This window comes from Dermacentor silvarum, chromosome 1 (assembly GCF_013339745.2).
Source record: "Dermacentor silvarum isolate Dsil-2018 chromosome 1, BIME_Dsil_1.4, whole genome shotgun sequence".
In the NCBI taxonomy this organism is placed as follows: domain Eukaryota; kingdom Metazoa; phylum Arthropoda; class Arachnida; order Ixodida; family Ixodidae; genus Dermacentor; species Dermacentor silvarum.
The window spans coordinates 13,502,352-13,530,127 of record NC_051154.1 but is presented as its reverse complement, the minus strand read 5'-3'; the positions used below and the strand labels follow the sequence as shown (position 1 = coordinate 13,530,127).

Here is a 27,776-nt window from a genome sequence, read left to right as displayed (position 1 = left end):
GGATTTCTAGTCCGTAAGGACATAGCGGGCAACATTGATGAATTCTACAGCATTAATGAGAGGGTAGCAGGCTGAATAGGAGGTATAGAATGAAGTTTGTACAAGCCTACGCCCCAACCTCCAGTCACGAGGATGAAGAAATAGAACAGTTTTATGAAGATGTTTAATTAGCAATGAGAAAGGTGCAAACTCAGTATACTGTAGTCATGGGCGACTTCAATGCAAAAGTGGGGAAAAAGCCAGCTGGCGAGCAAATTGGCAACTACGGCATCGATTCTAGGAACACTAGAGGAGAGATGTTGGTAGAATTTGCGGAAAGGAATAGGCTCCGAATAATGAATACCTTCTTCAGGGAGCGCAGCAACAGGAAGTGGACCTGGAAAAGCCCAAATGGAAAAACAAGGAATGAAGTAGATTTCATACTCTCTGCCGATCCCAGCATAGTACAGGATGTAGAAGTGTTAGGTAGGGTAAAGTGCAGTGACCATAGGCTAGTGAGGTCTAGGATTTCTCTCAATTTGAAGAGAGAAAGAATAAAGTTAGTCATCAAGAAACAGGCCAACCTAGATGCAGTAAGGGTAAAAAACAGACCAATTCAGGCTGGTGCTCGCAAACAAATATGCAGCTTTAAAACAGGAAGATAAAGACAACATAGAGGTAATAAATGAAACCGTAACTAGGTTGATCTCAGAAGCAGCAATTGAAGTGGGAGGTAAGGCACCAAGGCAACCAGTAGGTAAGCTCTCCCAAGTAACAAAGGACCTAATAAAGAAACGGCAAAACATGAAAGTGTCAAACTTGAGAGATCAGATAGAATTAGCTGAACTGTAAAAACTTATCAACAAGAAGAAAGAAGTAATTGATATCCGAAATTATAACGTGGAAAAGTTTGAGAAAGCAGTAAAATATGGACGCAGCATGAAATCAATGAGAAGAAAACTAGGCATAGGACAGGGCAAAATGTATGCGCTGAAAGATAAGCAGGGTAATATCATCAGCAATTTCGATGACATAGTAAAAGCAGCAGAAGAATTCTATACTGAGCTGTACAGTACCCAGAGCAGCCAAGCCACTTTCATTCGAAGTAGTGATGAACAGGATCGAGAGGCCCCTTCTATAACTAGTGATGAAGTTAGAAGGGCCTTGAGAGACATGACCAGGGGAAAAGCTGCTGGAGAAGATGGAATAACAGTTGATTGAATCAAGGATGGAGGAGATATCATAATTGAAAAGCTTGCGGCCCTTTATACGCAATGCCTCACGACTTCAAGTGTACCAGAAAGCTGGAAGAATGCCAACATTATACTCATCCATAAGAAGGGAGACGTTAAAGAATTGAAGAATTATAGACCCATTAGCTTGATTTCAGTATTGTATAAAATATTCACCAAGGTAATTTCAAATAGAATCATGGCAACACTTGACTTCAGCCAACCAAGAGAACAGGCTGGCTTCAGGAAGGGATATTCTACGATGGATTATATCCATGTCAACAACCAGGTAATAGAGAAATCTGCGGAGTACAATCAACCTCTCTATATGGCTTTCATAGATTATGAAAAGCATTTGATTCAGTAGAGATACCAGCAGTCATAGAAGCATTAAGCATTAAGGAGTACAGGATGCATACGTGAATATATTGGCAAATATCTGCAAGAATTGCACAGCAACCTTGGTTCTCCACAAGAAAAGTAGAAAGTTACCTATCAAGAAAGGGGTCAGGCAAGGAGACACAATCTCTCCAATGCTATTCATTGCATGCTTAGAAGAAGTATTCAAGCTCTTAGACTGGGAAGGCTTAGGAGTGAGAATCAACGGCGAATATCTCAGCAACCTTCGATTTGCAGATGATGTTGTCCTATTCAGCAACAATGGAGACGAATTACAGCAAATGATTGAGGACTTTAATCGAGAAAGTGTAAGAATTGGGTTGAAGATGAATATGCAGAAGACAAAGATAATGTTCAATAGCCTGGCAAGGGAACAAGAATTCAGGATCGCCAGTCAGCCTCTAGAGTCTGCAGAGGAGTAGGTTTATCTAGCTCAATTACTCACAGGGGACCCTGATCATGAGAAAGAAATTTATAGAAGAATAAAATTGGGCTGGAGTGCATACGGCAGGCATTACCAAATCCTCACTGGGAGATTACCAGTGTCATTGAAAAGACAAGTGTACAATCATTGCATTCTACCGGTGCTAACATGGGGCAAAAACTTGGAGGTTAACAAAGAAGCTCGAGAACTAGTTAAGGACCGTACAAAGAGCGATGGAACGAAAAATGCTAGGGCTAATGTTAAGAGACAGGAAGGGAGCGGTGTGGATCAGAGAACAAACGGAGATAGCCGATATTCTAGTTGACATTAAGCGGAAGAAGTGGAGCTGGGCAGGCCATGTAATGCGTAGGATGGATGACCAGTGGACCATTAGGGTTACAGAATGGATACCAAGAGAAGGGAAGCGCAGTCGAGGACGGCAGAAAACTAGGTGGGGTGATGAAGTTAGGAAATTAGCAGGCACAAGTTGGAATCAGCAAGCGCAAGACAGGGGTAATTGGAGATCGCAGGGAGAGGCCTTCGTCCTGCACTGGACATAAATATAGGCTGATGATGATGTCATGATGATAGCACAAATGGTTTCCAGCACAACAAACTGACATGGACAGAAAGGGACGACGACACTTGCACTTCATGCAACCAACGAGCTCAGGCAAACACTAGTCATGATGATGTTAATCGCACCAGGTGTGGCATTTTGAGGCCAACTTTAGTACCAAAGTAAAACATTTCCCAACCTTTGTAATTACTCAGTGTCATCTTTTTACAAAGTATGAGATGTGTGTAGTCGAGTTTCTGCAACTTTGGAGATTTTCTGTGTTTTATTACTCTCATAAGAGTTTTAATAGCCGTGAAACTTGAATAGTCCCAATGGTATGCAGCTGACTTTGATGACTTGATAGGCTTTGATGTGAATGACTGTCCATCCTTTTTTGAATAGGGTGGCCAAAACTGCACTGGTTTATAACGGAACACCTCAGCAAGCCGCCCAAGGACTGGAGCCCTCCTACAAGGCTCACAGATGAAACTGCTGCCTACATTGAGGTATGCAGCTTGCCTGCTCATTTATAGCTGTGATTGAAAAAAGAAAAGCTGAGGGAGAAAATAAATATATCAACATGTGGGTGGTTAGTATTCCATGTGTAATAGTGACATGTCCACTGCGCCTTAAGTTGCAGTTGCTGCTTTTTAGAGCGATAGCTCTACTACTCCAGGTGCAAACCCAGAAAATGCTTGGTTTCATAAATCTGACCTTCAAGCTCAGGTAAACTCAAACTGGGACTTAGCCTGCCACTACCGGCGGCTGCTGCGTATGCCGTGTGGGCGCCCATATCTTGAAAGTGATCGCCGATGTGGACAAAGTGTGCGGTCACGCAGGCCTCATCTTCAAAGCGATCTGCAATGTGTACAAAGTGCGCCGAGTGCTGGTAGCTTCGCATGCGCTGTGTTGTCGATGCTTAGTTCATGTTAAAGCGAGACGCAGAATGAAGGTCAATTCGCCCGCCGCTGCTGCCACGCCTAGCATTGTCTGTGTGTTGTTTTGTGGTGCAATTGCAGATGCGGTAGTTGTTGACAGTGCCGAGCAGCGTCTGTGTCCTTTCCCAAAGCAAGAAAAACTATGCTATCACTCGACAAACTTGGTTTAACCGCATCTAACGTTGGCAAATTTTTTGGGTTAATTTTGTTTTCTCCACTTGATGCATCTGACCATTATTAGGTTCATTACTTGTGAAATGGCCATCCTGTCAGCATAGCCATTAACAGGAAAGCAACATCATTACATTGCTATGTGTGTAAGTGGTACTCTAGGGCTGAGATGGTAGTATAGGGGTATTCACACGGGATGGAAATCCCGGCTGTCAGCACGGGGAGTGCTGACAGCGATGTCATGGTTTTGTGAGGTGGTGTGCTGCCGCCACGTGTCCCTCGGGAGAGGGGACCTTGTGTCCAGACAGAACAAATGATCCCCGCTTGGTGGCGAACACGCTGGTGTCTGGGGACCTTGACTAAGCTGCTGCTCCCGAAGGCGGCAACCATATCGCAATCGCTTCGTCGGTGTATTTGCCAAGGTGCGTTGCACGTGTACTACTACAATGGCGAAATCAAGCGACAATACCAGTATTATTTTCGCTGGTCGAACAATTCCCGTGCCTTTGGGACACTACATCTGAAGCATACAACAAGGTGAATTTGTAGAAATTAAGAGCGGTGTCGAGACTAGAAACCGCCAGAGTAGTCTGCTCTGAGTGGGGGATGGATGGATGGATGAATAACTTTATTAGTGTCCTTTAGGGCGCGTGTCTACGAGGAATTTTCCATCGCGGTTGACGTCACTTGACTCCACTCATATCCCCTGTGAAAACGTCCCTCGTGTGAATGCCCCTTATAGAGTGCACTGCACAAGACTACTAGAACAGGTAGTGGGTCCAGCGGACGCCTTGGCAAGTGCCGAAGGCGATGCAAAAAAATGCTGAAATTGTGGCGGCAGTGTCGTCGCCTTATCCTGAAGCTCACGGGCTGAGTAGCTGTGATCTGCTCGATGCACCATTGTTGTTGCGTCGTTTGCATCGTTTTCATCGTTCTTTCTCCGTTTTATTGACTACAGGTTGGTGGGGAATAAAATCACTGTTTCCGTCACCGAGTATCAAAACTAGATGCAGCAGAGTGAAATGCCTGTCAAAGCTCCATGCAGCTGCGGTAGGGTATCTGACATGACAAGCGTCCGGCCGGCGTACGGGGCCACTCATTCAGTTGAAGGCGACAGTGGCCCCACCAGCTTTTCGATAAAGAAAGCCTCAGCAGGGTGCCCGAGCTTGACCCACTCCCCCTATCTACTACACTCTAACTACAGACAGCAATAATGTTTCACACATTGTAAAAGCCATATAGGTGTGGCCTAGCTCGCTCTTGCGAAAATCAGTGCAATTTATCATGAGGAAAGAATGGTACTCTTCAGGTAAATAAATATGTAGAAAAATACGAATTTACTTTGTCATAATTTTTCTTATGGTGTTATTAATTCACAGCTCTGATGTATGTCTGTTTTTCTCCTCTCTTGTTCCTGTTGTGTTCAGTACACCGTTGACAGAGATGGAGCCATGAAGGGAGTGGCTGTGTCCAGGTCTGCACTAGTCAATCATAGTCGAGCTCTAACAGCTGCCTGCAACTATACAGAAGGTAACGCAGCCTCTATTTTTCCTTTGATAGTGTGAAAATAAGCTCTTGGTTTGATGGAGCCTATAAATCTTTTCACGAGTTTCAACGATGCTCATTGTAACAATGAGCATCAAACACTGTAACTACACTCTGTGTATGTTATCTAAGGCATTGTGTTTAACTTTTGTGATGAATTACCATTTAGTATTTTAATGCAGTGTGCATTTAATACCTGCCCAATAACCAAGTAAAGCATTCAGTCAGCCCTTGCCTTGTCCACAAACAATGCTTCACACATAAAAAAGAATTTTTGGAAAAATGACCTCACTAAGACAGAAAAATATTGGAATTTTGACTTTAGTAGGGTAAGAAAGTATAAATCAGAAAAAAAAAGTTAAAAGGTATAAAAATTTTCATTTTACCATGTGAGGTGCATTCAAACCTGAATTCTTTGATGCCCTTTGTGTATCAAGTCAGTGCTTTGGCTTGCTTTTTTATGCAAACACTAGGTCTTTCTGTGCAGTATAACGCACAATTGGCAGCACTGCCCTGCAAATTTTAACATGGCTCACAATAGGAAAATGTACTCACATAAAAAAAATGAGTGTTTATATATTCTAATGGCCAAATTGTGGCGAGGTTGTCGTGATGATGAAGAAAGTGAGAGGATTGCACTATAGAACGATTGCACGTTCTCACCCGTTTTCAAAGCAGAATTGATGGAGTGCATACAGATACCATGGTAATTGGGGGAGACTTCAAGTTACCGGATATTATATGGGATACATCGAATACTATCACAGCTACTGGAATAAGCAATGCAGAAATGATGAATATGGTGTATCTGTATGCACTGCACCAGCTAGTCCTCTCGCCAACACGGGGAAACAATATTCTAGACTTCCTGTTAAAGAATCGACCTGATCTTGTGCATTCAACACTCGTGATTCCTGGTATAAGTGACCACCAGGCTGTCGTGTCGACGATGTCACTAGCCTGTGTTAAAACCACAACCCATGTTAACAGAAGAGTGTACAATTATAAAAAGGCAGATCTAGATTGTATTAATCAAGCGTTAGATACCTATTTTATAGTACAGTATAGACCACTTATAATGTAACCGTGCAGGACCGGATATAGTGTGGTCTTTTCAGACTCCCGTTAATTTTCCCATAGCACTCCATGTATACACGTATCGCTTATAGTGCAGTTGCGGGAAACGAAATATCGGTTACAGTGCGGCTGCCTGGGAGTACGGAAGTCAGCGGAGATGGCGAATGCTCCCCTCAAACGGGCGCCCCAAGGAGTGCTCGAGGAAGAAAGAGAGATGAAGTGGAGGAGGAAGGGCACATGGTGTGAACGAACAGCCAGTGAGGCTGAAACCAGAATCTTGAGTGCGAGTCATGAAATATCACGGCGCGCATAGCGAGCGAGGGCCACGAAACTGCCAACGCCGGCCAATGCTCGCTTCACGATAACGGCAGTAAATGAAACTTCAGGGAGCGCGCGGTGCAGGCACGGCGCCGGCACGGCACGGCACGGCGAAGGGTGCACGCGGAGACTGTGCAATGTGAGGGAGGAGGGCGGCAGGGAAGTGGATTTCGCCTTGGAAACTCTGCCGTTTCGGTGGCTCCCCTCGCCCTCCCTCACTTTCGACTGTCACCATGCGCGCCCGCCGCCGTGCAGGCGCGGGCCGCTCCAGCCGGCCCGGCGCCAGCTCCCCGAAGTTTCGTTTTCTGCCGTTATCAGGAAGCGGGCGTTTGCCGGCGTGGGCAGTTTCGTTGGCCAGCCTGATACAGCGCCCCTGCTTCCCTCTTGCCCGTAGCCGCAGCGCGCAAGGTCAACACATGACTAGAAAGTAGACGAAGCATAAAGGAGAAAGAAGGGTTCACTGCCATTTTCTACACGTGGCTACGGTAGCGTGGCTGAGACGTCGGCACGTACACGCATCTTCCGACGCAACGCGGAACTGGCGACCTTGCCATTTGAGAGAGGGTGAAATTTCCGCCGCATTATTTCTTTCTTTCTTCTTTTTTTTTTGTTTTGTTTGCGCGCGACATTGAGAAGTCTCTCCTAAGTTTTTACACTATGGCGGTGCCGGAGCAATGCCGGTTGCAGGCGCCACCGCGTGAATATTTTGAATTAACGAGATTCGACTGTAAATTGTATGCAAACGTTCTAGCCGCATTCCTCGACTGTTGCATACGCGTGGCGGCTCGATGTACATGTTTTGCATATGTGCGGGCCTTGAAAATTGTTGCTTTGGTTATAGTGCGGTACCGCTTATAGTGTGGATATTCGCGACTCTGGCGACTTGCGTTATAAGCAGTCTACACTGTATTTGAAACAGAAGCTGATTGTAAGAGTGTGGAAAAGTTGTGGCGGTTATTGAAGCAAAAAACATTGGAACCGTGTGAGCGGTTTGTCCCATCTTGGGTACTGACAACGCGAAGAGGTAAAAACAAACCTTGGTTTACGAAAAGCTTGTACCAGCTCGCACAAAAAAGGCAGACAATTTATCGCGCCTATTGCGCCTTTTGCAGAACACCATCAAGGGAAACAGAGGAAAAACTAAAAGAAATAACTCGAGAAGTTAAAGAAGCAACACACATTGCTAAAGACAGTTATTCGGAAACTATTCAATCACGATTAAAAGATAAACCAAAAGAATTTTGGGTAGAAAAGAATGGTATCGAGGGCTCGACACTTCTAAATCCTGTGGTGCTGATGACTTACCCAAATTCTGTTCAAATCATGTGCTGGATCGCTTTCCAAGTACTTGAAATTAATTTTTGACTAGTCGCTGCTCGAAGCCTCCCTTCCTGATGACTGGAAAGCAGGTATTGTGGTCCCTGTTCATAAGTCTGGCCCTAGAAGCGACGTTTTAAACTATCGTTCAGTATCACTGACATCCATTGCATGTAAAATACTAGAGCATATTCTATTCACGAGCATTGTAGCTTATTTGAATACTAATTCTGCGATTACGTCCTCCCAACACGAATTTCGTAAGGGGTTTTCTTGTATTACACAGTTGTTAGAATTCACGAATGATATTGCTTCTGCTTTGGATAAATGGCTTTCTGTTGAATCTATCTTCCTCGATTTCAGAAAGGCTTTCGACACGGTACCCCATTCATTGCTCATAGAAAAAATGCTTAAATATAAAACTCACCCGCAGGTTGTCTCATGGGTTAAAGAATATTTTACCCTGCGCTGGCAGTTCGTGGTTGTAAACGGGGTTCAGTCGCACCCGCAAGAAGTTACATCCGGTGTACCCCAGGGCTTCGTCCTGGGGCCTTTGCTTTTTTTTTATTGTATATAAATTATATTGGCGAACGTCTGACATCGCAGTTAAGGCTGTTTGCAGATGACTGCATGTTATATAGGGTGACTAGTAGCATGGATGATGCCAGTCTGATTCAGCAAGACCTCAATCTAGTTAGTGAATGGTGCACTAAGTGGCACATGCAGATAAGCCAAACCAAAACAGTCATCATGACATTCACTTGAAAGAAGAACTTTATAAATTTCTCTTACACCTTGAGTAACAATTTAATAGCGAAACTAACACAATTGAAATACCTGGGTGTTTGGTACGCCCCAGAATTATTATGGCAGAAACAGGTTAACTATGTAACCGCTAAAGCAGGGAAAATGCTAGGTTTTCTTCGTAGGAAATCCAGAGCATTCAGCCAGTCTACGTGAGAGCTGCTATACTAAACATACGTAAGGTCCGTCCTTGAGTACGCTTGTGTAGTGTGGGACCCTCTGACGGCACGTAACATTGATAAACTTGAGAGGGTACAGAATCTAGGTTTGCGGTACGTGTCAGGTCGATACAAAGTTAATTTCAGCGCTACGAGTGCTAAGGAAGAGTTTAAATGGTATACCGTAGAAATATGACGCAGAAAGCTGCGACTGAAGCTTTTTGATTCCATATACTACGGTACAATTTGTATAGAAAGGGGACAAATGTACGGGGTGTTTCATTTTAGCTGCACCAAATTTTAAAAAATTGCCTGTGGCAGATAGCACAATTATAATCCTTGATCTAAACTACTCGATGAGGTGGCCATTACTTCCACAAAAATCAAAATGCCTAATTGAATAATTAACACAATTACGCTAATTAACTTTTTAATTGGCGTAATTATGTTATTTTACGGCACATCTTTCAATCTACGAATTATAGCCGCTGAGTTTGCAAGGCGTATCCACTTGGAACAAATTCTCAGGACTGAACCAGTTTCGAGATATTAATTTTCGAAACGTCGATGAAATGCATGGGCGTTCCAGTTAACTTTGTGCTTTAATGCATGAGCGTTTTCCTTACCTTGTTTCTATCTTCCATTTCTCTGTTTCTGTCCCCTCCTTTCTCAAGGGTAGGCAGGCATTGTGCCCCTTCCGGTGGCAGTTGCCAGCCTGCACCTTGCTTTCTCTTTCAAGTGTATAGTATTTGTTTTCACATCAAATAATTAATCAATGAATCAATCAATGTAAATTTATGAATTTACGTAATATAAACAGCTTAAAGGGCCCGCCACCCAGCCTCGTTGAATCTTGTATGCTGGCGGCCATGGTGCCATTCGCAAAGCATTCTCACACAATAATTAAAAAAGAAGCGTTGAGTAGTTACTAACACGTCTACTGCGGTAGCACTTTTTCAACTCTTGATTTCTGTGCTCCCACCGGTACATCACTTATCAAATTCCTCTGGTGCGTTGGGACCCACCGGCGAGTCACCAGGGAGTTTTGCTCCTTTGAAACTTCCTCAAGGTGCAAAGAGATGGCGCCACAATACGTCAGATCAGAAGCACCAAGAATTTTTCCTCTCTGTTTATTTCTAGCAAAGATGTCATTTGTGCACTGCAGGAAAGCCCTGCACAGCCACACAGTGGTAATAACTGCCATGACCCATGTCACAGCGAGCATGTTAATGGGGATACAAGCCAATCACCTGTGAGACAATGTGGCTCTGATATGAGGGGAGGATGCCATGTTCCTTCCCGTCCTTCCTCATATCGGAAGCACATACTGGAAACTATGTAACAGTCCTGCCTGCACTTACATGCGCTCTTTTGCTACGGGACATGCAGGCGATAGCTAAAGCCCCTCCATCCATGTCTTCACTGAAGCCACAGTGGTGTGTGGATGGAGGTGCTCTGGTAATTGAGGGCACACTTCAGCTGGAAAATTCACAAGCGTGCGAGTGGCACAATACAGAGAAACAAACAAGCAGGTAATGGCATGCATACGAGCTTCTATAAAAGTAAGAAATGAAAGAAAAAAAAATCACAGTTCAGCACATAGCATTCACATGGCATGCCTTTCTGCAACCCATTGCATGGGTGTTTGTCAGCGCCTTCTAATCCTTCAACATAGCAAGATCAATAGGCAAGTTATCCGTGTGGCAAGGAAGCTGTGTCATGATGGGGACATGGGCTTTCATTTGAAATTTTATACTATTTTTGTGCCATGCATATCTGTAACATTTTATAAAGATGACCTTATCATCTATGGGCCAGCCTTCTCCCTTTTTTTGCATCAAAACCTGGCAAGAAGTCCTTTAACATTCTTTAACTGTGTCCTGGGTGTTGTTCTAGCTAACATGCCTTGGTAACTCCATGATGTGTGTACCTTAATGAAATGAAAGTAAACACTGATGCCGATTTTTTTTTTTTTTTCCAATGCACAATGCCAAACAGAATAAGCTCTTGTCATTTCTGCTCTTCGAATGAGTTGTATTTTTGTTTTTCTGTTTCCATAGGTGAAGTGATGGTTTGTGTGCTGGACTACAAACGTGAGATGGGCCTCTGGCATGGTGTGCTTGCGGTATGTGCTGTATTTGTTTCAAGTGGAAATGTTCTTTGGCAGTGTTACTGACAAAGTGATAACAGGAAGACATATGTGAAGTAAAGCTAAATTGTAATCGGTTAGCATCTGATTACAGTAACAACTGCATTGCTTTTTACTGAGAACAGAGCTTTGGTTATCTGTAAAGGACATAAAGTTTCAGTTTGCAATGTCACTTTCTGAATCTGGAATTAGGCTCCTCAGGTGTATGTGCCATTCACAATAATGCCATACAGCAACTCTGCTTGTGGTGTGCCAATTTAGGTAGCCACAAAAAATAGCATGAGCTCTCGTGAGCATCTTGCACACCATTTGGCTCAAACTGTTGAAATGTAACTTGAATTCTTGGCAAAGTTTCATCATCAGAGGCAGCTGTAAGGTCCATTTGATCAAGCACGGTTTTGTAAAAAGCACAGTGCACCTCAAAAATATAAACTTTATTTTGCAATTCAGTTCTATCAAAAATTTATTTTTCTATGAAATCAGCATCAATTAAACGCGCAGGCTGTGCCTAGTAGCAGTACAAAAGAACTCATTGTTTTATAATGCATTTCATGATCTGATCACTGTGTATGTGCTTGTGTGCTTTAAAATTGTTGGTGGTTGCTCACTACCAGTCTTTTGCCGTGTGAGTGAGGATACCCTGTAATATCAATTGCTGTTTCTATTGTATCTAATGGTACCTGCTTTTATCTTTAATTTACAGAGTGTCTTCAATGGAATGCATGTTATTTTTATACCTTACTCACTGATGAAAGTCAATCCAGCATCTTGGATGCTGATGATAACCAAGTTCAAAGGTATGCACCTATTGATTTACTCCATTTTTAAATTGCTAAGAGTGAGAATTTCCTGCCTCATTGTGTTATTGTTACTTCTCCTGCAAGATGTTAGTAATGTCTATTTCTTCAATTAAGTTGAGGTTAACCTCCCGTATGTGATTCTCGTCTACCACTATACTTTTAGTTACGGTGTAATAATCATCTTTGTAGAAACTTCCATATGCATGTAATAAAGTAACTGAAGAAAGCGGCCTGTAGACTGTTTTAATGGTTACTATAACAGAAATTGTTTTCATATTGAAGTGCAAAAAGCAAAAGAGAACGAAACACACATTAGTGCCACATTTTTTTTCTTCCTGCACTTTGTTTTTTGTGCTGCAGTTCTGCACAGTTGGCCCTTTTGAACTTGCCCAATTTTCTTTTCTTTCTGAGGTACTGTTTACTTTATATTTTAGTTTGGAAGGTTTTTCTGTGCCTAAATATTTACATTTTTTTCTAACAGTCACATTTGGTTGTGCTGCCCCCTTCCCTTAACAAAAACATTGTCTTGTGTATTTACTGTTGTCATTTCTCTAGCCAATGTTGCTGTATGCAAGTCAAGGGACCTGCACTGGGGTCTGCTGGCAACCAAGGACCACAAAGATGTTAACCTGAGCTCACTCCGGCTTCTGCTTGTGGCTGATGGATCCAACCCATGTGAGTTTCTTTCACACATTTGAAGTAGTCGCTCATCATTACAAAGAATCTCAGGCTATTAAATTTAACCCTTTCATGAAAATGTGTACAGTTGTACCCATCAAGATTATGCCTAAAAATTTGAGTTACCATATTTACTCGCGTAATGAATGCACTCGCATAATGAGCACACCCCAACTTTAGTCGTAAAATTTTTTTTTATCCCGCGTAATAAACGCACCCTGAACTTGCTGCCGTGAAGTAGGAGAGACACGGTATGATTTGGCGTCTGATATGGTGTCCGGCGGATACGATTGTATCAGACGCCAATTCATACTGTTTCTCTCCTACTTTTATTGTGATAGCAATGATATGGATACTCCAGGCACATTTTTGCCGCTGGCGCCGACGATCGCGGCTCTATCCCCTGTGTTCAAGGGAGGAAAGCGGGGAGGAAACACGCCGTATTCCATCGCGCACATGGTGCTGGGGGGAGTGGAGGAAGGGGGGCTTCGTAGCAACCGCGCGCGCCTTATCTTGAAAGCAATCTGTGTCGGGGGCTGAGTCTAGGTGCGACGGCGGAGTCTTACCGCTCACTTTGCGTTGAAGCGATACACGGCACGAAGGTCGCTTCACTCGCTGTTGCCGCCGCGCTAGCTCACGCCAGCGTTTTGACAGCGACTGTGACGTGTTCATGTTTGCCTATGCGCGCTGACACCATGCTTGTTAATTTACATAGTTATCGAATGTTTGCAAGTTTATACGGCCGATAACACTACTATCCTCGCTTCGTATAGCTGCCTATGCATTTGCTATTGCAGTCGATGGTTCGGGTGAAACTGCGACTTCAGAGGTGGCTGCGGAAAAAAAATCACTTGAAATTTTACCCTGCTTAATAAACGCACCCCCCAACTATGCGCATATTTTTCTGGAAAAAAAGTGCGTTCATTATGCGAGTAAATACCATAATTAGGTCCATTTCCAACGTCTTGTGTTGCCAACCAATGGATTGTGGTCACCACTGACTATCTTACCCGGTGCTGCAAATCCAAGGCTGCTCAGCGAGCCACCACCTCCGAAATTGCGCTATTCTTCGTTCATAGCATGGTGTGCCACCATGGTGTGCCAGCCGTAGTCATCACGGATCGCGGCACAGCCTTTACAGCACAGCTTGTGCACGAAATCATGCAACTAAGTGTCACTGCACACTGAAAAGCTACTGCGTACCATCCGCAAACCAATGGCCTAGCCGAGCGCTTAAACAAGACAATTGCTGACATGCTGTCCATGTACGTCACCGATGACCGCAAGAACTAGGACGATGTGCTTTGATACATAACATTCGCTTATAGTACTCTTCAGGAAACCACAGAATTCAGGCCTTTTCGCTTACTGTACGTATGCGAAGTTACCATTCCGTTGAATGCAATGCTATTGCCTGACACATGCACACCTGCTCTCCCGGATGCGGACTTCTTCGCCGAACGGACATAAGAAGCTCGTCAGGTTGTGCGACTGCGTATATTCAGTGTAGGCAAAGCTGTGATGCCCACTGTTGCAACCTTCGCCACAGAGAAGTCGTGTGCACCCCTGGTGATCACGTCTGGGTGTGGAACCTCATACATCAATGAGGCCGCTCCGAAAAACACCTGCACCGCTACTTCGGTCCATACATAGTTTTTCAACGCTTAAATGATGCCAACTACAGAGTGATTTCAGCAGACTCTTCACGGCGCTACTGCCATAAGCCTGTGTCTGAAATCGTACACGTGGTTCAGATGAAGTCCTATTACAATGACTTACCTGCTCTGTACTCTCGTGTTGATGCTACTTATGTGCTTCCTTCCATGCTTTATTTATTTTTTTTTTCTTCTCCACTTGTCGTTCTTGTCACCCGACTCAATCGTGTTTTGGCATTGGGACGACGCATTTTTAGGTGGTGGAATATTGCCACGTGTGTTTTACATGTTCATTCCATAGTCATCATCATCTGATTGGGCGCCCTTTTTCAGGCTGGTTGAATCTAGAAATTGACTTGAACGACATTGGTGGTTGTTGCTGCTTCAATAAAGGTGCCGTTCACTGCCCGTGGACTTCTCTCACCTTTCCTCTTGCGAGAATATGAGCAAAATGAAAGAAAGGGTTGGAACATTTGTGTCTTGGCATTCATTCAAGTTGTTGGTATGTGGTCATGTAATGGGGTCTCCTCTTTCATTCTTTTATTGCGATAGCAATTATATGGACACTCAAAAGCAGATTTCTGCCGTCGGCATCGCCGTCGCCGTCGCCGTGAGGTTCCGTATGACGTCAATGGAGATGAAATCGGCGCCGCGCACCGAACGCTGTATGTGCGAGTGAAAGAGCGCGAGAGGCGCGCGCTTTTACGGGGAATGAACGCACGGCGGAGAACAAACGCGCGTTCTGCGCCGTGCTCCCTTAAGGGCTGCAGAAGTAGGCGTCTCTTTCCTCCTTTACAATAACCATATATGTAGAGCAAACGCGCCTTCTTCCGACGCGCGAGAGGCCGTGGGGGAGGGGGGGGGAGGTAAGGCAGGCAACGTTTAGCTGTGGCACAAAATGCCTATTTATATAAAACGTTGTGAGGCGAGAAGGTGGTAAAGACTTCCGACGCTGCTCGACAAGTGTCCCGTTCTGATCTCGTCGAAAACCTCCGAGCCGCCCCCAGAGGCTCCGGCAACAGTCACCAACGGCGCGCGCGTTTTGTGCGAACGCAGGCAAAACGCCGACGGCGTCGACAACAGTTCTGTGTGTTGCCGGTGCTGCTGGATGTCCAAGTTTGTACAGCTGATAAAACTACTATCCTTACTCCGTATAGCTCTCTACAAATTCGCTATCGCAATTGATGCTTCGCCTTTCGGGTGAAACTGCGACAACTTTTTTGACAGTAATGATTTTTATCAAGTTAATTTCTCAAATAGCTGGGTTGTCTCCAAGTACACTGCAAATGAAATATAGTCTATTGTGTTTCCACACCTAAAGCAGTTTTGAGAGTCAAGGCGACGAGCCCACATTTGTGGATGCGACAAAACTGGCTGGAAAATTCAAATTAATTTTTTTTTTCTGCTGCTGCACATTTTCAATGATGCTGAAAGTGCAATAATTGTTCATACCAAATTTTCAATGTAATTAATTAGTGCCTGAAGGGGATAAGCCCAAAAACATGACTGTTTAAATTTCTCTCTTAATAACAGCAACAATTTTTAAAATAAAAATGGCCCCAGCTGTTTTACACATTTATTAGTTAAAAAGGCACTATGGAGGCGTCTGACTGCAGACAGCTATTCTATTGTGAATGTGGCAGTAAACATTTATTTTGAGAAGGCACCGTGCTACAGTCACTGTAAGATTTTAAAAAATCTTTGTTGTCGATATGCAAACAAAAGTATGTTCAGATAAAACTATGAGGTTTGGATAATGATGAGTTTTAATACCAAAACATTGCACTTGTACTTGCTTTACCTGCTTGCCTTCCAGGAATAAGCTGTTGCATTATTCCATTTATATCAACTTAGGTAAATTCCCAGCCACTATGTTGTGTACAACATAAGCAAAGCATTAAAAGTACCTCAAATTTGAGTACACTATAGACTTTAAAGTATAAACTTCTGTTCGACTAAACCAATGAAGTGCCATCTCTGCCTTGTACTAAATTTCTTGTGACTGACTTAAGAGTTAAAGCATGGTAGGTAGTTATTTATGCGCCTTGCTCTTGCTGCTTGTTCTTATTAGAGGAACACTTGGAAGGCTGATGTATTTGTGGACCAAGTTAGTGCCAGCAGAAACTTCCTCCATGTACTTGTGGCTTGTAGCTTACTACAACAAGAATATGAGATCTGCATTGTCTACCGATCGGGCAGGAAGCACTCTGACGCCGATGCGCTTTCCCAATCGCCCATACCTTCCGATGTGGTTTCATTGTCAATGCCCTTTGCATCCATGTCACCCAGTAACGTCGCTGATATGCTGGACGAGCAGCGTAAGGATCCCCTGCTTTCAACTATGCTGAATGATCCATCCGTCACATCCTCTTCTCGAACACTTCGTCGCCAAGCCGCTCAATTTGCGGTACGCGATGTCCTTTACCGCAGAAATTATTTGCCTGATGGTCGCAAATGGTTACTTGTGATACCACAACACATGCGTTCTGACATATGCGCTTATTCTTATGCTGCTCCTCATAATGGTCACGTCGGCGTTCTGAAAATGTATATTTGGTTGAGGCAGCGTTTCTACTGGCACGGCATGTATCACTTCGTGCGCCAGTACGTACGCACTTGCACGGCGTGCCAACAGCGTAAAATTCAACAGCGCCCTCCTGGCGAATTGCAGTCGCTGCCCTGTCCGGCTCGGCCCTTTGATTGCGTCGGCATAGACCTATACGGGCCACTTTCCTGCAGCTCCTCAGGTAATCAATGGATAATTGTAGGTGTCAACCACTTGACGCGCTACGCCCAAACTGCCGCACTCTCAGTGGCCTCTGCATGCGAAGTTGCATTTTTCATCTTGCGGAACTTCGTTTTTCGACATGGAGCACCACACGAACTGCTCAGCGACCAGGGGCGTGTGTTCCTGTCCGAAGTACTGTAAAAACCCGCGTATAATACGGACCCGCATATAATACGAGGTGTTATTTGGGGATAGCAATAACGAAAAAAAAAAAAAAAAACACGTTTTCATGCGCATATAATGTGAGTGAGGAAAACCCACAGAAAGCGTTTACAATCTAATCTCGTTTATTCGAACACGCTTAATTCGAACTGACGCTGTGGTCCCATCAAAGTTATGTGTATTGCTATGGGCGAAAACGCCCGGTAATTCGAACACGAAAGCATTTGCGACGGTTATTTCGAACATACGGCGCACCAACGATGCCCTCAGCAGCGCTCCAAATCACGCGGCGGCGCCTCCGACCGGCATTGCTCCGACACCGCCTTAGAGAAAAAGCTTAGGATAGACCCCTTAACGCCACGCAGAAAAAAAGAAAACGAAAAAAAAATAATAAAACGCGCGGCGGCAATTTCACTCTCAAATAACAAGGTCGCCGTTTCACCGTCGCGCCGGAACATGCTTGTACGAGCTGACGTCTCGGCCAACTTCCCGACATCGGCAGAAAACGAAGCTTCAGGGAAAAGGCTAAGTTGGCGCCGCGCCGGCGGGAGCGGCGGCAGGCACGCACGGATCCAGTCGAAGGTGGGGGGAACTACGAGGGAGTTGAGAGGGATGGCGAGGGAGCCACTGCCACCGAAGCGACGGCGTTGCCAAGGCCAAATGCGCTTAATTGCCACCGTTACAACTTTGCTACTGGTATGTCCACAGAACACCCATACAAACTTAGAGAAGGGAAACTGTACCTTCCACAGTGCAACGAAAATAAGCGTAGCGGTGGCGTTGTGAACTAAAGTATGCGACCGAAAGATGGCGCTGGCAAAATCAAAGCTAACATCATCATTATTATGCAGTGAGCAATAAGGCCGCTACGGTAGCGGTTCGTAGGGCTCATCGCGCTGCTTGCTCACTGGTTTTGGGTGTTTTTGTTACCGCTTTCGGGGCGGTATTCGTGTGTACTGTACTCTAACATGACTACATATATTTTTATTATGTCGCCAGGTGACCGAGAGGCCTCAACTGGCAATAAAACACTTCACACAAGTAAGCTTACATTGTTTATTGTCAGTGGTGAATGAAGCAGTACATGATCACAATTTTCATACAGGTCAGGTGGACTTAATGTTGTCCATCACTGAGTTTACAACATACAGAAACACAGATAACCATCTATTTAATGGAACCCAAAGCTGAAATGGAGCGAAGTTTTGTCATCGTGTTAGGCGTGCCGCTAAAGCAGGGAGAACGAAGCTTCAGACAGTGATATTTATGCCGTGCTACCCTCGGAATCTTAGTGCAAACAGTGCTGCTTGACGTTTTATATTCTCTGCGCTCGACGATTTCAGCTAGATTAAACAAAGGAACATAAAAAATTGCTCGCCAAAATGTACTGTCTGCAAGATAAGCTCGGGCTGCAATGTCCCATTGCTCTCATAACACATTGGTGAGAGGCACGAAGTGTAGGAGAGGGGGGTTATGATAGATTTTACATCACATATTTTCTGCTCTTGATATTCTCCTGCTGCACATTTAGTGTTCAGGTGCGGGAGTAAAGGCTTTGACACGAGTGGAGTACTTACTCGTAGGGAAACCAAGGAACGTTATGGAGACAGCAGTGCTTACAAGGACTTTTACAAATATTGTGTGAATAAACAAGGACACTAAATCAACATATAAGCAAGCCCAATTAATGCTCACAGATCCTTGGAAAATGCAACTTGCGGTTTCACGTTGATAAAGAATCTCGGTATATGTATTCAAACAAGGCAAAGAGGTTGCAAGGAGATGAACACTTCAGTTGAGTAACAGAGGTGAGCAAGGGAAGCCTCAGCTTGGAGCCAACGTTTCACCAAGGAAACATATTTGTGAGAGCCGAGACGAAGACAAGTTGCCAAGGTTGAATTGGGCGTGTTGGTGTAGCATACTAGAGGTTGGATTGCGCAACATTTTTCACGAGACACACAGAGAGACGACAAGTTCCCACGCTGCGGTTTCCCTTGCTCGTCCACTGTTGATTCGCAGAATGTTAAGCCGAACTTATTCTTCGAGTACATTTCAAAATCTTTTTGGGAGCATGCTCGGGTTTGTCATCTGCTGTTTGAAGAGAAAGAAAAATGTTTTTAGTGATTTCTCAAGTTTGTGAAGTGTCAAATAGGCTGTCCGGTTGTGTGAGCTTGCCTTTTCTAGCTATCTCTTATGGTGTAGGGCTAGCCTAGTAACTGATTTCATGCAAACTGGCATTGAGCCTCTTGTAGTAAACAAATGTAAAATACGCGTATCCAGATCTAATTCTAATCCTAGCACTTGCCATGTTAACAACGTTCCCTTATGTTTTGTCATGTCATATAAATATCTCGGTGTACACATTACAAATAACTTAAATTGGACCGTTAATATAGAGTACGTCATTAGCAATGCTAATCACATGCTCGGGTACTTATGGCGCAACTTTTCCAAAGCACCGTCTACTTTAGAACTACAGCTTTACAAGAATAATTCGCTCGAAACTTGAATATCCATCTGCAATACCCAGTCGCGTTAATCTTATTACTTCACTTGAACTAGTACAAAATAACTCTACTCGTTTCATTATTTCTAATTATTACCGCACCGTGAGTATAACCTCAATGTAAACTAACCTAGCACTTATTCCACTAGCATCGCCGCAAAGTCGCCCGTCTTTTGCTATTTCATAAAATTTTCCATCACACCACACTTCATGACGACTTCATACTGCGGCCTCAGTGCATTTCAAACTGTGTCGATCATCGCAGTAAGGTAGGAATTGATTCATGTAACACGAAGTCTTTCTTTCAATGTTTCATCTCCCGTACATCTCAGAAATGGAACCATCAAGTATCGTAGCCATCAGAGATAACAAACTTTTTTGTAAAATGTTAGGTAACATTGTATAATCAGGAGAATCATTATGTTACAAGAACTCACTGCACTTGTTTGTTTTACTCTACTACTTTGTAACCACTCCCCACTTTAATGCCATGTGGCCCTGAGGGCACTTTAAACAAAAAATAAAATAATAAAATGAAGAGTGACTGCCAGAGTTTCAGTCAACATGATGTATCATTTCTTTAAAATTGCATTGAGCTCTTTTGATCATTTTAAAATTCTTTGCAGTTTCATGTAACAAATTATCATTGTGAGGGAGCATGTGATACTTCGTGGTACTAATGCCCGTCAAACTGATTTGCAAGGAGCAGATAACAGAGTTTGTGCATTAGCAAGTAGGAGCTTGCTACATTGTTTCTGTTCTGGTCGTCATGGTTATAATGACTGGAAAAGAAACAAGTTGGGACTCAACATGTTACTTCTCCGATTGTCATAAAGCGCCCTTAAAAGCAACTAAGCTTGTATGTCAAATTTCTCATTCCCACTCGGTATGATACAGAACTGTAGACTGCTGCTTTCCTAATAGGGCTCACACCTCTCTATCTGGTAAACGTCCAAACATTTCATGGTGAGGCACTTAGTTCAAGAGGACCTGTTGTCATTATGGTGACAGTTTGGCTTCTTGTAGCTTAGTGTGGGCAGCTTGCAGGGCAATAATCTCTCTTTTGTCCGTCTTCCTGAAAAGAGAAATGACAAAGCCATGACACGCATGCAAGCAAAAATTGGTGAAACAAAAGTTAGTCCCATAAATGAACAAATCACGGTTCTAGTTGAAGTGTTCAGAAACATACCCTGTGAGGATTCTGTCCCTTGATGTTACTTCCTGTGGTGACACGTTCACTGTTGACTTGTACGTCCAGAGAGACTATAGAGTACAAAGTGATGAGTCCAAATATGATCAGCGTCTTGGAGGCTGGAGTCGAAAGAAAAAAGAGCCTCAATTACTATGGTTCAAGTGTGGGTGAGTTTGGGATTCATGTATGACAAAGAACAGTGCACAAAACGCTCCACGTCAGAAAAGCACACACACACACAACACTGTTTTGAGTGTGCATTTCTTTCAGTGGTGTCCTTGTGTGGGCTGTGGTTAGTCAAGCCTCAATTAGATGACAGTTGTTTCTGCCAGATACTAGCAATAAACACAGTCATTTTATTATGTCTCAAATGCAGTTAATTTAACTGTATTACCGGAAGTACATTTGTCAATAATGTGCAGTGAATTTATCTCGGTGTATCATTTATGCAGAAGCAGCCAAAACTTTATTATTTATGCTGTACTCATGTTAGCAATTTTAGCAACTTGGCAAAATAGCAAGAGCCTCAGTTTGAATTGCTTTGGAAGGGCAATAAATTTATAATTATTACTATTTTCTACTTTTAAGAAATGATGACAGGTATCTGTTTTATCCGGCTCGCACGCAAAGAAATTAAAAGTTGAAAATGCGAAGCACTGCTTTTTTACTCACCGGCGCACACGCTCAGGGGCTGCAAGGTTAATCCGCTTTCGTGGGTAGTCTTCAAGCAGACTGTGCTCGGTTCCAGTGATGAATTTTCGTGCTGGCCAGCACTTTTTTTTTCAAGCAACACATCATTATCCGTCCAGAAGCGGCGGATCACTAACAGCGGAAGCCGTGCATGCAGCCGGTATGCCAGTGAAACGCCGCAGCTGATAAAGTTCACCGTCTTTAAACATGTTCGCTTGGTGGCCGCTATCAAATGTTGGACGCATTAACTGGCTGAGATATTATGGATATCTAATTAAAACGAACCTGCACGATGCTGCTCAAAGGAAACGACCACCCGTCCGCAAATATAACCACCGTACAATTTGAATCGATAAACGGCACAGACTGCAATCGATACCAGTGGGCTGCTGCTGATCACACGTCAGTGAGGCCTCAAAACCTTTATTCAAGTAAGAAAGCACGGACTTTAATAACAGAAGTCAAATAAAAAAAAAGAATATACTGCTTAATTTGTAAAAAATGACACCGTAACTATGTTTGTTGGTTATTATATGGACATTAATAGATCAAATATTGAGCCGCGTTGAGCGCCCCTAGCAGAAAAATACGAACTAAAGTATGCGACCAAATTACAGTAGCTCCACTTGCGCGCTTATGCTGGAATGCGCAGCGGTTGATTTTTCGCCTTCTGTGGCCATTTGGTGAACTCGAGAGTTTCCGGGGCCTGGTATGTCATCCGAGCCGTGAACGCTGCCCTCGGTGACACCGAAGTGCCGCCCTGCGGCGCAATTTCCGATGGCCTCGGCAGCTAAAATAACTTCCCTTTTAAAGGCAGCTGGGTACTACTTTCGCTGTCCCGACATCGTACGAGATAGACTAGCGAACGTGCCGATTCCTAGCGTGGTCAAAATGGCGCCCGTTGAAAGCAGCAGCAGCCTACCAACGCCACCGCAAGATGACGCATACTCCGCTACGAGTCTTGATGATGATAGCAGTGAGCAAAAACGAACCCGAAACTGCAAATTTTACGCTGAAAACTTTGGGATCCGCACATAATACGAGGCAGAAATTTTACATGGTAAAATTCAGAAAAAGACCTCGTATTATACGCGGGTTTTTACGGTAATACAAGCCCTTCTCGCTGCATGCAGCCTCGTTCACCGCAAGTCTACCACCTACCACCCGCAAACGAGCAGCTTGACAGAGAGGTTCAACCGCACACTCGGTGACATGTTGACTATGTACGTCGCCTCGGATCACAGTATCTGGGACACTGTTTTGCCGTTCTTAACGTATGCCTATAATATGTCCACACAAGCTACCACTGGATTTTCACCATTTTTTTCTGCTATATGGATGAGAGCCCTCATGAACAATGGACCCACTGCTCCCTTACTGACCCGATGCTTCTAAATGCACACCAATGTCTGAAGCCGTCAAATACGCAGAGGACTATAGGCAGCTCGCTCGTACCCTTACGACCGCCACTCAAGGTCGCCAAAAGCTGCGGCATGACAGTGGCGTGCCTACACCACGTTTCCCGATTGGTTCCCTTATGTGGTTGTGGATCCCACCTCGTAGCCGTGGCCTTTCAACCAAACTTCTTGCTCGCTATGTTGGCCCCTACCACGTCGTAGACCGTACCTCCACTGTCAACTACGTTGTCGAACCTGTGACGCCATCACACGGCCTAAGACATTGCGGACGTGACACAGTTCATGTCAGCCAACTTAAGCCATACTATCACCCCCTGATCCTATCTACGCCGTAAGTCGCCAGGATGGCTCAACTTCTCTCCCGGGGGCCATTGTAGGGAAGAAAAGGATGAAGAAACGCTCATGCATCTGTTGCTGTGCACGTGATCAGCGTTCGTGTACTACCGGTGTGACCTCAATTGTGTGAGACATTAGTGTCTTGTAATAAATCGTCATCCTACATAAGGAACATATTTCATAGTGCTAATAATGTAAGATGACAACAAACAAACAAAAATAAAGGTGGGGAAGAAAGATCTCTCTGGTGTTTGAATCGTGTTTTTTTACTTTAGTCGGTTTTCTTAGTGCTGTATGCCTCTCAATGGCTCTCAATAGTATGGTTCGTATGAGTACCACCATCCCAGCAGTTCTCGTTGCTTCACTTCTGCATGAGGCAACAGTAGGTCGAATGTTGAGGCTATAGTTGCATGATGAGTTTCAGTTATTTATTTTCTCTGGTGGTCTTCATGCATGTGCGGTTTAACACTTTGGGAAATTCATTTCTTTTTGCTACTGTGAGCGAATGTGAATTATAAAAAAGATAAATTTTGAGCTTGATTGTCATTTAATGAGAAACATGCACTTCTTGCTCTAATTTCCTAACAGTATGCAAAAGAACTGCTGGCAGTGTCTGCAGCAGTAGTGCATGGCAACACGTTTAGTGAAATTGGTCCATTGCTTGGCCTGGCTCTGTGTCATGTCCAGAGTTGAACATGTGCTTCCTCCCACACAGGGTCCCTGTCCTCGTGTGACCAGTTCATCAGTGTGTTCCACAGTCGGGGGCTGCACCCAGATGCAGTCTGCCCGTGCGCAGCCTCACCTGAGGCCCTGACGGTGGCCGTGCGGCGGCCAGGGCGTGTTGGTGCTGGCGCCAGTGGCCGTGGTGTTCTTTCCATGGCAGCCCTCAGTTATGGTGTCATCCGTGTCGATATGGAAAACAGTCTCACTTCGCTCACACTACAGGACTGTGGTCACATCCTGCCTGGAGGTGTGTGCCATGCTTCTTCAGTAGGGGATGGATAAAGACTGGGTCTTGCTGTGCTTTTTTTTTTTAATTGGCAAAACATTGCTGATGCTTATTACATCTTATTACATTTAAAAATGAACCCAAATGAATTCATGCACAGCTCCGGTCAGAAAAGTGCTCTGCACCTACTGTCCATCCTTCTATGCTCCAAAAAATGGCTGCCTTACAGCTCAATCAGATATGAAGAGAACGTGCCACATTGATTAAACAGGAAATTATGAACATGCTGCAGTCACACTTAAACACAGGAAGGATTGTGGTGGCAGATCAGGAGAAACATTAGTTGTGACGTTGGTTCCAAAGACTCCTTGTTAACATCATGGTTGCATGTCATTGGCAAAAAAAATGCAAGTGATCCCCTTGCCAGCTAATTTTATCCCCAGTACCACACCCACTCTCCTCCAATGCTACTGTACTGCTTGGTGAAGGCACGGGATCACAAGGAGAACGAAGGGTAAGGAGAATCGGCATAGTTAACTGGCTGGTTCATGTGTAAAGATTATTTTTGAGGTGTATTTTCCATTCCATTCTTAGCGTGTAACTGGCTATAGTGCTTTGAATAACTTCTGTTAAATTGAGGCTGAGCATCAGAAGAGTGTATTTAATGCCACGGCTGAACTATAGGTTTTCTGGTTGAGATCTATGGTTAGCAGCCACATTTTCTTTTTTGTAGATTCTTTGCCTTCATTTTCATTATTTATTATTGCACATTGTAACTCTGCTGTGTTGCAAGTAGAGCCCTGTCAAGCCCTTCCATGGCTTTTTTTTTTTTGGGTGCGTTCTAGATTGCTGTTCTTTAAGTGATGCTGAAATAAATGTAACTTCGTCTAATTTCTTTGCTTAAGGAATGCATGTTCAACCAAATATTGGTTGAAGTTACAGTTCAATGCTGTATAGCATTTAAGAATTCAAGCAATTCCACCTTTTGAAGACAGCTCAAAATATGTCGCAGGTCAACATTCTTTCGTTCAATAAAAAAAAGAAATAATCTGCTCATTCTTGCATAATAAAACAGCTTGTACACTGTGATTCTATGTGGGTATTGCAGACATTGGCAGCTACCAAGTTGACTGATGCCCAGGGGCAGTGTACGAATCCACGGAGTGTCTAGCGGTTCACTCCTATGAGTGTTAGTGTTGCCCATTTTGATAGTGTCATTGTTTGGGCTTTTGATGCCAGTCAGTTGGACTTATTTATGAACCTGACTGAAATCAAGCATGATGATATTTAGTGCATGAAGTGCGCTGTCAAAAAAAAAAAAAAGAAATTTAACCTTTTGTTTAGCAGTATGGTGTGCAATGGCCACCACTGATAAGGCTGTGCATGATAGGATGCAAGAGCGTTATTGACATCCATAATGCTTATAAATAAGAGTTACTTTATGCTGAGTAAGATTTACTTGGAAGTTAGTGCTTACGTTTGTTTCCCTTGCCTTTTCATTCCCATCATTTGCTGTGCTCTGTAAATTGTGTAGTTTCATGACTAGTAGTTATTGCATAGGGCATCATGAAGCAACGCAGTGGTATTGCAGTGATTAGTGGCCTGCCTTGGGTGTTGTTATGTGAAAGAGTGACTTGTGAATTGGCTTTCAAGTTAATTTGGTTGCTTCACTAGTTGTGTATTGCTGTATGCTCTAAGAAACATTTGTTTGTCTTATTGCAAATTGCACCAAATCAGGTTGGGGAGCAGGATGAAGGAAGGGGGTGCACTGGGCTGCAAGCCTCTGACAGCTCTGAGGAAACATGTGTAATTGGACGGTGAAATGAGCTCTTCCTTTTTCATAAGTGCAAGACTAGATTGATGAATTTCTTCCCTCCTTACTCTTTAGCTGTGGCTGCAGTTGTGAAGATCAATGATGCCCCCTATCTCTGCAAAACGGATGAAGTGGGTGAAATTTGTGTGAGTGCCTCGACATGTGGCTATGCTTACTGGGGTCTGCAAGGCCTTTCAAACAACATCTTCAAGGTGAGAAGAACTCATTGCATACTTCTGTTAACTGTTTTCTGGTGCTGTGAAACAATGTACCGTTGCACACTTGCCTGTATTTATACAGTTTGAAAGTTTTCATATAAACTTCTTCTTTGCTTTCACTTTTTTTTGTGCATTGTAGAATTCGTAGAACATGCTTTCATTGCTGCTCATACGTTTAGGTGAGTGACAACTATGAAGCCATATTTAAAATGTATACAGGGTGTCCCGTGTAACTTACACCAAACTTTAAAAGTATGCTAATGCCGCTTAGCTCGACAGAACCAAGGTAATGTTTGCCGTCGTCGCTTGGAGATACTCAGATTATTTTTGCATTATGCCTAATTACATAATTAGCCTTAATTAATTAATCAACTTCTAAAATATTATAATTAGTTGAAAAGTGTCACCGAGAAAATTGCAGAGCAACATGAAAAACTCCCGATACGGCTTTCTGTTGCTCAATACGTGCTACATAAAAGTGTTTTTCCGAGCGTTAAAGAATCCCGCGAATACACGCAAAATTGCCGCGCGTCTGGCCTCGAGGCACTTTGCTGAACACCTGAACAGAATCTTGTGAAATCTGGCAATTTTTTAAGTTTCAGCTCAGCTAAATATAATGTCCGTTTCATCACAATAGTTTGAGAAAATTAAGAGGTAACATGAGGGGAACCCTGTGTGTGTTAGAAACTCTAGTGGGAAAAGAGAAGAGAGACTGGTAAAAACCAGTCCATTACCTTCCCCACCCCAACTCTGCTCTTACTGAGCTGACTAAAATGTAATCACCTGCACTTTCTGCCTTTTGTGTCTTCATACTAACAATTAGAACTACAATTGTTTTCTAACACAGCACAAACACCGTACACACATGAAAAAACAACAATATGAGCATTTTTCTTGTGTCCTTTTGTTTGCGCTGTGTTAAAGAAATGAATCTGTGCACTAGCTCAATTCAATGTAATTTTAACTACATTCTACTCTAAGTAGGTGTTTTGTTATGCTATATGTTTTGTTTCATGAAACAATACATAGCAGTGTTTATAACCTAGTGTTATAAACATAGCAGTGTTATAATCCCGACCATGGCGGCCGCATTTTGATAGGGCCGGCGAAATGCAAAAACACCCGTGTACGATTTAGGTGCATGTTAAAGAATGCCAGGTGGTCCAAATTATTCCAGAGTCCCCCACTACGGCGTGCCTCATAATCAGATCATGGTTTTGGCACGTAAAACCCCATAATTTAATTTTTTTAGCAGTGTTTATACTAATCCAATCAATGTTGGGTGTGCCTAATATTAAGTACTATATGTTATAAGAAGCATTATTGCTTTTTATTTGTTTTGATTGCATCTGTCAAACAAACGTTTTGAAGTTTTATTGTACACTGTACATAACATGCATGCTCTGTTGCGGCCAACCTTTTGAGCTGGTGAATGCGCTCCTTTCCTCCATTTTTCTTTAGCTCGTGAGGCACTGTTTCTGTACAAGTATGCTAATGTTGT

General features: G+C 43.6%; 1 protein-coding gene across 9 annotated transcripts in view; it reads left to right on the top strand.

Moving 5' to 3' along the window:
- LOC119457011 (disco-interacting protein 2-like) overlaps positions 1 to 27,776 on the top strand; it is a 272,844-nt gene that overhangs the window by 174,346 nt on the left and 70,722 nt on the right. For all 9 annotated transcript variants that reach the window (XM_049665093.1, XM_049665092.1, XM_037718858.2 and 6 more), the window contains 7 exons: positions 2,996 to 3,099; positions 5,130 to 5,232; positions 10,982 to 11,046; positions 11,774 to 11,867; positions 12,426 to 12,545; positions 24,011 to 24,265; positions 26,133 to 26,269. In XM_049665093.1, coding sequence (XP_049521050.1) covers positions 2,996 to 3,099; positions 5,130 to 5,232; positions 10,982 to 11,046; positions 11,774 to 11,867; positions 12,426 to 12,545; positions 24,011 to 24,265; positions 26,133 to 26,269 — 878 coding nt within the window. The remainder of the gene's footprint in view (positions 1 to 2,995; positions 3,100 to 5,129; positions 5,233 to 10,981; positions 11,047 to 11,773; positions 11,868 to 12,425; positions 12,546 to 24,010; positions 24,266 to 26,132; positions 26,270 to 27,776) is intronic.